The sequence below is a fragment of the Cryptomeria japonica genome, unplaced genomic scaffold (genome assembly GCF_030272615.1).
Source record: "Cryptomeria japonica unplaced genomic scaffold, Sugi_1.0 HiC_scaffold_17, whole genome shotgun sequence".
Classification (NCBI taxonomy): Eukaryota; Viridiplantae; Streptophyta; class Pinopsida; order Cupressales; family Cupressaceae; genus Cryptomeria; species Cryptomeria japonica.
The window spans coordinates 1,539,928-1,551,473 of record NW_026728839.1 but is presented as its reverse complement, the minus strand read 5'-3'; the positions used below and the strand labels follow the sequence as shown (position 1 = coordinate 1,551,473).

General features: G+C 34.0%; 1 protein-coding gene across 2 annotated transcripts in view; it reads left to right on the top strand.

The window, feature by feature from the left end:
- Positions 1 to 2,063: 2,063 nt before the first annotated feature.
- LOC131075882 (disease resistance protein RUN1) overlaps positions 2,064 to 11,546 on the top strand; it is a 54,396-nt gene continuing 44,913 nt past the window's right edge. The window contains exons 1-2 of one of the 2 annotated variants that reach the window (XM_059214895.1): positions 2,064 to 3,266; positions 9,965 to 10,528. In XM_059214895.1, coding sequence (XP_059070878.1) covers positions 2,749 to 3,266; positions 9,965 to 10,528 — 1,082 coding nt within the window. In that variant the 5' untranslated portion in view covers positions 2,064 to 2,748. The remainder of the gene's footprint in view (positions 3,267 to 9,964; positions 10,529 to 11,546) is intronic. The other variant, XM_058012815.2, reaches the window with a different exon arrangement.

The window sequence follows — 11,546 nt, the reverse complement described above, 5'->3', positions numbered from 1 at the left end:
AATCCGGATCCTTTCAAATGAAGAAAGAGAGCTCTTATGTAGGAAACCCTAGATCGTAATTTCGTCTTTTGGCCGACCTAGAGATTGAATTTCCCGCCAATTTTTTGGGGTTAAGCTTTATTTTGTGATTGGATTGTGCTCCTAAAATTTCGGGAAAAATGTCCGGGACCATGTGCACTCCGGGCGCCACGGTCCCAACAACTTTTCACCAAATTTTCAGGGCCGTTGGATATAATGATTTTAGAGAGAATCCCGAAGTTACAGGTGATTTCGAGATGTTTTGACCCCCGAAACCAAGCCCCCAAGTTCAAAATAAGACTTAATTAGGGTTTTTGATTGAGTGATGTATTGGAAGAATAAAATGAAAAGGGCACGCTTTAATGAAAGGGCCCAACTTTATGATGTAGAGGACGATGAAATAGGACCTTAGACCTAATTAATTTGATTAATTAAGTGCTAAAGGAGAAATGCAATGCAAAATGTAAAATGCACCAAGACGGGTGCTAAACTAGGTGTGAAATTGTACCACCCTAGCAAGTGCGTACAATTTACGACGCTACATTTAGCCCTCACTTTAACGGTCATATGAGTACTACGTGCATATGCAAGCTAAAGTACATAAAAGTAAACATCATTTGAAAAAGGATATATCCATAAGTTGTCGGACGAAGCCCCCAGCGGTATCTGCAGTACACAGTTAGAAACCGCACCCTACAAAACACACGTTAGATCACAAAATCACCTAATGCTTACTAAGGAAAGTGATGAAATTTGTGAGTAGCTATATGCCCCCCCCCCCCCTGTTTCGACTTGCTTCCCTCCAATCTAAGCAAAGTTGGGTCAATAGGGAATCGATGAAAGAGCAAAAGTAAACCATATTGCACAATTGAAAGAGGTTTTAAAAAATTCAATAAGATGCATTGTGAACAAGCCCAGTAATGCACGGGTTTCCAACCCTCTAAGTGGAAATTGAAATTGAAATCCTATTGATGTCGAATGAAAACCAAAATAGGTCAAGAATTGGAGTACGCCCAAAAAGAGAAAAGAACCTTATACTTTTCCTGTATAGCTCCACAGCAGCTGCACGCACTATCAATACATTATGGGCCACAATATATGGCTCAAAAGTGGAGTTTCCGGCTATACAATTTCTAAAAGTGTAGGAACAACGTTGAGGAGCAAAATGACCATTGTCATAACCTACAACTGTAAATATCTTGGGTTCATTGAAAGTTAACCAAAATTTTACTTTATCACCAAATTCTTCAAGCATGTCTGTATAAGTCATAAAGCCTTTTCTGCAAATAATTACTTTAGGATCAGTCTATTATGTAGTTTCCTTGTTCACAAATGACAAAGTAAAGGACAAAATGATAAAACCCTAATGATAATTTGATGTAAACACTCTGAATCTAATGCTTGCCTCCTTCACTCTATCCAAATTATACATCAATTAGTCGAAAGTTGTCTTCACGTTCATTTTCATCTGCAATGTCACTCGGCCCAACGCACTACAGTTTCTCAGCATGCAAAATGTCTGAAACCCTAATCACCAGTTGTTCGCCCCAATTTGTCACCTGTACCGTACGATGATCCCCAGGGGTTTTGCAGAGCCAGGTTTTTCGAAGCCAACATTTTGTAGGCCCGAGCTACCTGTTTTGGAGGCGTTGTCCTCTGAAGTTGTGCTTTCTCTCATCTTGGTGTTTGCATGAGCAGCTATAATGAGTCAGTCCTGCCCTCGGAAGTCACGCGTTCTCTTGTATTTATAACGATGAATGCCTCTGATCATCCAATCAAAACCTGCCGAGATTGATTTCAACAGTCAATTGTTAAATGTCGATCGGTTTTGTTATATGAACATTGCGAAAAGAGAAATCTTGAAATAATATTGAGTTGTGATTGGGCGTGCAAGATCTGTTTAATCACCGTCTAGGACAAACCCTCGGCTATAGTTCCATGCTGTCGCAGGAACTAATAAGTGTACAACAGTTGTTCCCTTTACTAAACGCACCGTGAAGGAAAGCATGATCCTAAGGTCGCATCACTCGATAGTTCAATCTCTATAAGCAAGTACAATTGTCAATACAGTGCACAAAAACACGCGAAGCAGTTGTCAGTGAGCTGGAAACACATTTATGTCCCATCACCGAGAAAATCCCACTACACATGTTCACACTTCAACCTTGCTTCGTGACAAAGAAATTGCTTTCCAACTCATTTGACAACGGCAGAGTGTAGGAAAGAGTGCAGAAGAATGTGACAGGTGGAGCCCACTTCTAGCTTTGTAAGGGAAAGCATCTAGTGTGAACGAAGAAGGGATCTTATGCAAGCTGCAGCCATCACCGTCATGATGGAGACAAATAGCTGCGTCCCTCTCCCTTAGTTAATATTGCATTCACAAATAAAAATGCCTCCCGTACCAGTCAAGATATTGTGACTGAATAAAATATTCAATAAAAGTAGACCCGGACGCCGGCAGGGTTGCGTGTCATTTGCAATTTATAAGCAGATATGTCACGGCAATGTGTAATTTGGAATTGGAAACATTTGTGTGGTCGATTACTGGATCTGAAATTTTGGGTTGAGTCCCCTGTTTTCTTTCTGCCTTTTAAGTTTAAGAGTGCATATGTTGAACGTGTGGTAATAGTTTGAACATCTGTATACTCGAGTTCAAGATGTGAAATTTAGGATTCAGTCCTCTGTTTTCTTTCTATCATTGTTAACCCCCTCTTTAGATCCAACTCCAAAATGGAACAGCCTCCAATGGAACAATACAAGCCTCCAACCACTGGGCTTCCTTTCCATAGCGATTACAGGTATCATGTTTTTCTGAGTTATAGGGGACGCGATGTCAGAAAGACTCTGGTTGGTCATCTCTATGATGCCATCTCCGCAGCTGGACTGAATGTCTTCGTAGATAGTGAGAAATTGGAAACGGGGGAAGATATTGAGTTGACCTTGTCAAAGGCAATCGAGAGCAGCGCCATACGCATTCCTATATTTTCTTTAGGCTACGCAGAGTCAGTATGGTGTCTGAAAGAGGCTGCTGCAATGTTGAACACCCCTGGCTTGATCATTCCTTTGTTTTATCATGTGTATCCAACTCATGTTAAATATCCTCTAATGGAGTCCAGTCCGTATAAGCAAGCATTTCTCAAACATTATGGCCATCCAGATCGATACCGAAGAGAAGAGATTGACGAATGGAAGGATGCCCTTCAGCAGATCTGTTCCAACTCAGGCTGGTCGCCGGATGTAACTGGAGGGTAAGTAATGAACCTCACTTTCAGCGTGTGTTTCAGATTTTTTGATTTATTATATATTCTAATGGCTGCCGCTGGATAAAGGTTTATGTTTTAGGGTTAGGATCTTCACACGGATATGATTATTTAAGTATGACTTACATTTTTTTGAATTGAGAATTTATAATGCTGTAATATTTTGTAATCGTCAAATTTGATAAATTTATAATTTACAACTTACTTAATTTAATTAAGTTTTTTTTAAAGGCTCAAATCTTAGGGTTGAGAAGTAAAATATTAAAATAATTAAATTTCTACAATCTATATTAATATTCTACAGTTGCTTCTGATTTTAATTGTGTGTTTGGTCATAATACTATATGATCCATCATGGACGCTAAGAGAATAAAGGATATGGAAGATTGTGAATTGCAAAATATTTTCATATATTATTAAAAATATTTTTATTATATTTTTTATTTTTATAATTTATATTATTTCAAGTTTTTATGAAAAAATTATTTTCTACTATAGATTGTTTAAATATATTTATCTAAATTATGTTGATCAATTATTTTACTTTAGAAATATTTAATTTAATTTTATATATATAAATACAGGATATAAATTTTATTTAAAAATATTTTTATATATTATTTAATTTTTTTATCAAAATAGAATTTTTTGATACGTACTTAGTGACACTATATATTATATTAATATAACCTTTTCATTATTTGTAACTCTGATCGATGTGATAACAGATTGTTCTATTTCGTTTTAATATAATTAAAAACAATTCCAACATAAAAATAGGAAGATTTTATCAGATCGATTACAAAACAAAATTGATAACTATGAATTTGCAAATAAATATTTATGTAATGAAGCTTAAATGCAAAGAGTAGTTATCCACATAACTGGGGTAAAGGGTCCCAGGAAGGCCCAGGGGTCCACTTGATCGCTTGTCTGAAATTGCTACCGTCATTATCAATGATTGTGTGAAATCCGCATACACCATTACGTTTACGACAACATCAAATTTCTGCTTGGGTTTTCATATTATATTTCAGTTAGTCAGTTAGAAATATGGATGTACACTGCTAAAAGGAAGAGGAGTGAAAGGAAGAGGAGTGAAGACATTAATACAGAAGCCTGGAAGACGAGGTTATCATAGTAGCTCACGGAGATAATTTCAGTCCCAAAATGTATCAACTCATAATCCAATCTTTTGAACACCTATTTCAGCACACTAATATTGAAGCCTGTTATCTCATAAATCTGGTTTTCTGCACCTGCGTTGGTATAAATTGGTTTTATGCTCACGATTTGTGTAAACCCTCGCTGTCAAGATACTTTTATTAGTTTATATATATATTAATATTATATATAATTTGAGAGAGATATTCTTGTCAAGGTGTTTATTTGGCTTTTTTGTATAAAATTGACAACAAATAAGCTTCTTGGAAAGGATGTCTCTCCATGTATTTTATATATGTAATATTAATATGTAAGCTAGCAGCAGTGGCCACACAACATGAAGATATTAAATTAGTTAATATATAATTATCTTATTTTATTATTAGGTTTAGGCTTAGGGCTATGATCATGGTCAAGATTGGAGTTAGGGTTGAGTTTATGGTTAGACTTAGGGTTTAGGGTTGTGGTTAGGATTATGGCTAAGGTTAACATTCACTTCATGGTTAGAGTTAGTGTTAGGATTTAAATCATGGTTAGAGTTAAGATTATGGTTAATGTTCATATTTATGATTTAGAGTTAGAGTTAGAGTTAGAATTATGGTTAGGTGAGGGTTAGGATCTTATTTTGGGTTAGGGTTAGGGATAGGTTCTGGTTATGGTTACGGTAATAAGGTTAATGCTTGGGATTAGAGTTGGGGGTCAATTAGAGAATCAATGTCAGGGTTAGGATTAGTATTCAATAAGAGTTGTAGACATAATTTTTTATTTACAATTAGGGTTCAAATAGGGTTAGAGTTATAGTTCAATTAGGGTTATGATTCGTGCACAATTAAGGTTATGGTTAAGATTAGGATTTAATTACAGTTCTAGGGTTAGAATTAGAGTTTAATTAGGGTTAAGCTTCAATTATATTAAGGTTAGGGTTTAGGTAATGGTTCAAATAGGGTTAGAGTTAATTTTAGTGTCATTGTTCAATTATGGTTAGATTATTATTTGAGTTAGAGGTAAGGTTTAATTAGTGTCAGGGTCAAGTTTAGGGTTTAATTATGGTTAGGGTTCAATTATGGCTAGGTTAGGGTTAGGGACAAGGTTAGATTGGGGTTAGGGCTAAGGTTATGATACAATATTGTAGGTTAATGCTTAGGGTTAGGATTGGGGATCAATTAGAATCAATGTTATGATTAGGCTTAATGTTGAATTAGGATAAGTATTACCATTCAATTAAGGTTCAATTACGGCTATAATTGGTGTTAGGATTGAAATAGGGTTAGGGTTTAAGGATAAATCATGGTGTTAGGGTTGGGGTTCTATAATAAAGCTTAGGTTTATGGTTAGGGTTAAGTTATGGGGGTTAGCATTAGGGTTTAATTAGAAATGTGAGGGTTAGGCTTAGTGTTCAATTAATATGTATTACAATTCAATTAGGGTTAAAGATAGTGTTAGAATTATATAGGGTTAGTGTTTAAGTATAAAGCATGTTGTTAGGGTTAGGGTTCTATATTAAATCTCGAGCTTAAGGTTAGGGTTAATATTTATTTATGGTTAGGGCTAACATTTAATTAGGGGTAATGTTAAGTCATCAATAACTTTAGCATAAAGGTTTAACTAGGGAACTAGGATCAATGAGTTTAGAGGTACTAGGATTATGTTAGGGTTTAGGTTAGATTAGAGTTATGAATAGGATTAATGTTAGGTTATGATTAAAGTTACTATTCTAGGATAAATCTTGCAGTTAGGTTTAGGGTTGATATAACTTTAGTTGAAGTTTAACATTAATTGAATAACTTTAATTGAATCCTTTAACAATAACTGGACTAGTAAATAATTAAAATGTATACCTAACCTTAATTAAACCCTACCAATAAGTTTTTGATAGAGATAAACAAGTTTTACAGGGACTTGAAACCCAAAGTTTTATAGACCAAGGCCAACAGCCAAAAAGACATTAAACATAAGCAAAACAGGAGATAAACCTCACACAGACCCAATGCCAAAAAGCAAGATGAAAAGACCCCCAAAAATAGAAGAAAGCATTCAACTGAGAGTGTGCACCAGATTAGTACTCTTTTGAATAATCTTCTTGTTGATTTTCTCCAGATCCTCCTTGATGAATCTGGAGGTAACATGGTCCTGGTTCTGGCTCTTGGTGCTAGCACAGGGACCTGAACTAGTCGTCCCACCAACAACACTCTAGCCACCCTTTGAAGCATTCCCTTAGGATAATGTAAACAATGTTTTTGGTTTCCTTCCCTCTTTTCCAAGTCTTTCAGAAGTAACTACCACCATGGTTGATGAGGCATATATTGGCTTTGATAAGTTTATGTCTGATGCCCTCCCAGTTGTTTTAGCTATAGAAGTTCCTCTTGCAGTTATGACACACACAAGCCTATTGTAACTGTCACTGCCTCACTGCAAACTATACATGTCCAGACTACAGTTGCTTGCACTGGAGCAATTTCCACTCTTCCTTACTGGTTACAATCAATGACCTTGAAATGAAAGAAATAAGTTATCTTCCTAGATGACTTTGATTTTTGGCAATTGGCACCTCCTAAGCAAAAAGGTGTCAAGAAAGCAAAAATCCTTTCAAGGATTTAAGTGGATGAATCAAGGAATAAATATGCAGAAGTAGCAATTCCACCTCAAGGAAAATCAAGGGATGAGATACAAGAGATAGATTATGAGATACGAAGTATTGATCTCAGAAAAAAAAAACCCATGAGAGTGCCAAGGAGGTTGTTTAGTCAACACTTGATTCTTTGAACATGAGGTATGATGGGGATAAATAGATCAAGGATAAACTCAAACTGCAGGTGGAACAACTTTTGTGCTATGCAAAATCACTCAGCCTGAACTTGTTGGTTCCTCCATTGATGAATAAGTAGTAAAAAGGGCAGAGCGAATTTTGGTACATGGGAAAGCTATGGCAAAATGGACAAACAAATTTTTTTCTCAAGGAACTCATCTTTTGAGTTCTATAAACAAATTGTTATATAACTTGGATAGTGTGAGATCTCAATTGGATCAAACACTTGACCATTTATCACAAGAAATACAGGTGCAAGAAAAAGACCTTGATGCTTGGCTCAAGCTTGAAGATTTTGATCTAAATGTTCTTGTTGACAGTGAAGTCATTCCTACTCAGCAAACGTATATTGAACTATGGGAAGCTTTGGAGTACAAAATGGATGTATTTGAATTAGTCAAAGATCTTTGGAAATCTCAAAAGGATTAGAATGAGAAAAGGTTTGATATCATCGATAAAGTTTGAATCTCCATGCAAGCTAGTTGATGAAGACTAGAAGCTTTTGCTGATTGACACCATTATCCAAGAATTCAATCTATTGATTAGCACAGTAATGGATAAGGGGGATTTCTCAATTCTTTCTATTGATAAGTTGAGAGACTTTCAATTGGTTTTGGATAATTTGGAATCTCTTCTGAAGAAACACAAGAAAGGGTGTGTCAACATTGGCGATTCAATCACCAGGGCTCATGCTATTGCCAGACCTAACGAATCATCAACGAAAGAAGCCCTCGGCAAGTTCGAGCAGTTTTTGAAAAAGAATTCCGATGAAAACGAAGAAGTTTCACTCGACACTTAGTATTTTCTTGTATAAGTTTTGATGTTGTAGTTTGCATTTTGTTTTTGAGAATTTACATGTCTACTTGTACATATGTAGTTTTAATGTAAAGAAAGTACTAGTCCTAAGTCAAATAGAATTGTATTTTGAATAAGTCAAGTTAGTTGTAGATTTCCTAGTTTTTCTCATGGCTCTTCTCTAAATAAAAGGGAAGCCCCTTTTAAATAGTTATCTTTTGGCTAATACATCGAGACTTTGCTAGATTGGAGAGCTATCATAGACTTTGTGCTTGTAGTAAATATCCAAAAATTCTTTCAATAAATAAATAGAAGTTGTTCTCCAATCTTTGTCTTGGAAACACCTCGTGGTATGTGAAAGTGTTCTTATGTCATTCTTGTCATACAATTTTTAAGGATTCAATTGGGTATTGTGAGAAGTTACTAGATTGGCAGATATTAAGGTGAAATATTGTAGACTTTGTGCTATTGTATTTTATTGTGAATCAGTTATCTATGAATAGTAATAAGGTGGAGACTTTGTGTTGTGCCAAGTTATTGTTTAGAGTAGAAAGATTGTGGTATATGTGTATGACTTTGAGGTACTAATATATTGCAATTAAAGTTTTAAGAATCAATAAGAGAAATACCATATAAGACTTTTGGGCTTACAGTGATTTTTTAGTATCTTGTAATTGGGAGTTTGTTGTAAAGGAGAAGGTCTACTATGAAGTAAGAGAGTTGGGCTAACACCCATTCTGAAAAAAGAGAATATAGTGATAGCAGTTAAATAGATACTAATTGTCTTGTTGCAACAAGAAGGCAACCTCCCTTTTGTGAGAAGAGATTCAATCTCACCATATTGTGGCTGAAAATTATTTTTTTGTAAATCTTTCGAGTTTACAAAATTTTCATCCAACAAGGCCACAAATTTTCGGTATTTTAATTTCAAGGAATAGTTAAGCCTGGTGAATTTAAACAAATTACCATTCCTATATCGTTTAAGAGAGGCAAACATTAAGCTTACAAATTTGTTTGCTAGAATGCATCGAACAAAAGTGATTGTAGGATATGCCAAAAAAAAATGGATGTCGTGAAAACACTATAGAAACTTTCAAACCCTATTCTATGGCCTTAAATCAGAACTGCAAACAGAAAAGAGATTGAACGAAGAATGCAGACGAAACCTGAAACAGAAGCCAAAGCACATACCTATAATTATCATAAAAAAAATGATACAGAGCCAGAAACACAGAGAAAAATCACATTTGGAAGAGCCGATCCTATTAGCACTCGTAGGAGGATCTCCAGTCTTATAAGCTCAAAGAAAGACTTAAAATTTTAATGCATAACTTCAACAAGCATTCGATGTGATTCAGGTTCTACTAGTGTCAGTTATATAATGCCAAAATAAAACTGAAAAGACACGTCTGACAGAAGAAAACATGTCAATTTAAATCTTAGATTTTTTTGTTTACAAGAAATATTCTTTCGTGTTATGGCTATAGGAACACCTCTCCGCATAATTAGCATTTTCAGTTTGCCATTCTTTATCTTTCTAGTTATAAACTTTGATGATAAGTGCCAAGGCAATCTGAATTTTTTAAAAATGATTGAAAAAAATATATTTGTTAGTGTGAGGGAAATTTGGTCAAAATATTTTTTTTATTATATAACATCTCTAATATAATTTATTTATTTATTTTATTAATATATGTTAGAATTTATTGATGTCTTTATATTTAAAATTAAATATTAATTTTAAATAGTTTTTATTTTCTACTATTTCAAATAATAATATTTAATTTTCTTTAAATTTATATAAATTTATATTATTTTAATTCAAACTCATTAACTTATATTCCTTTAGTTTTAATTAAGAGGAAATTATCTCTCATGAATGCTCCTATTAATGTCTATTACATTTAAATTTTGATTACAGAAGAGAAGCGAAGCTTGTCAAGATGATTGTGCATGACCTGATTCAAACATTAAAAGGTGCGGTTGTCACATACAAGCCTCCCACAACTAAACTTCCCTTCCACAGCAGTAAGAGGTATCATGTGTTTCTGAGTTTCAGGGGAGCAGATGTCAGAAACACTCTGGTTGCTCATCTCTATCAAGCTCTCTCCGCAGCAGGATTAGTTGTCTTCTTAGACAGTGAAAAACTGGAAAAGGGGGAAATAATTGGGTTGAGCTTGGTAAAAGCAATCGAGAGCAGTGCCATACGCATTCCTATATTTTCCCAAGGCTATGTGGGCTCGGCTTGGTGTCTCAAGGAGGCCGCTGCAATGTTGAGGACCCCTGGTCTGATTATTCCCCTGTTTTACCATGTGGATCCAGCTCATGTTAGATATCCTCTAAAGGAGTCCAGTCCGTATAAGCAAGCATTTCTCAGACATTATGCCCATCCAGATAGATATTCAAGAGAAGAGATTGACGAATGGAAGGATGCCCTTCTCCAGATCTGTTCCAACTCAGGCTGGTGCATGGATATAACCCAAGGGTAAGTAATGAACCTCACTTTGTGGTTGTTTTCTTCTAAAAATATTTTTGATTTATTATTTTTATCTAACCGCTATCGCTGATAATATGTCATCAGTTAAATATGATAATTTGAGTATGACTTATATTTTTATTTTGAATTGGAAAGTATAAGTTAATGAATTTGTATGGAATTAGAATCAAAATGAGAATCCAATTATCAAAGTTCAATTACAAGTTCAACACTACATGATTCTTTATTCAGAATATATTGTAATAGTTAAATTTAGAAAGCATATATTATTGTAACTCTTGAGTTTTAAAGGCAACCATCAATTTTATTAATTATCGCAAGATAGTTATATAATATATATATTGTTCTATTTGAGAAATTTAAAAATTTATGTCAATTTTATCATTTAATTTTATAGTAAAAATTTATATAAATTTAAAAATTATTTTAATATTGATAAGAGCTGTATGTAGATTCTCTTTCAGATATTAAGAATATTAAACGTTACATAAGAACAATAAAATTTTAGCACACACACATATATATATATATATATATATATATATATATATATATATATATATATATATATATATATATATATATATATATATATATATATATAAAAGAATACTATAACAATAATCTTACTTGTTTTTAGAAATGTTTCATACATGTAGTCATCTTGTTATTCCAAACAAGAAACTATTCTTTATAACATTGTTGAGGTTTTACAATACAACACCAAATCTATTTGTCTTGACAAACAATTATAAAACAAAAAGTTACATGATTAGAGTTATGCATTTAGAAATCGTCTTCTACTTGTTGATACCTACTACTACTCCACACAATTAACTACTATTCTCACCAGACTTATGAGTTTATTATTATTCATATAATTTCTATAATTATTTTTTTGTTTCCCCTCTTTGTTTACGGGTCAAGCCTCCTTTTCTACAACCAAGATTGTTCCTCACACCAAAACCTTGACAATACTAACATCTATATACAAAGTTGCATGAAC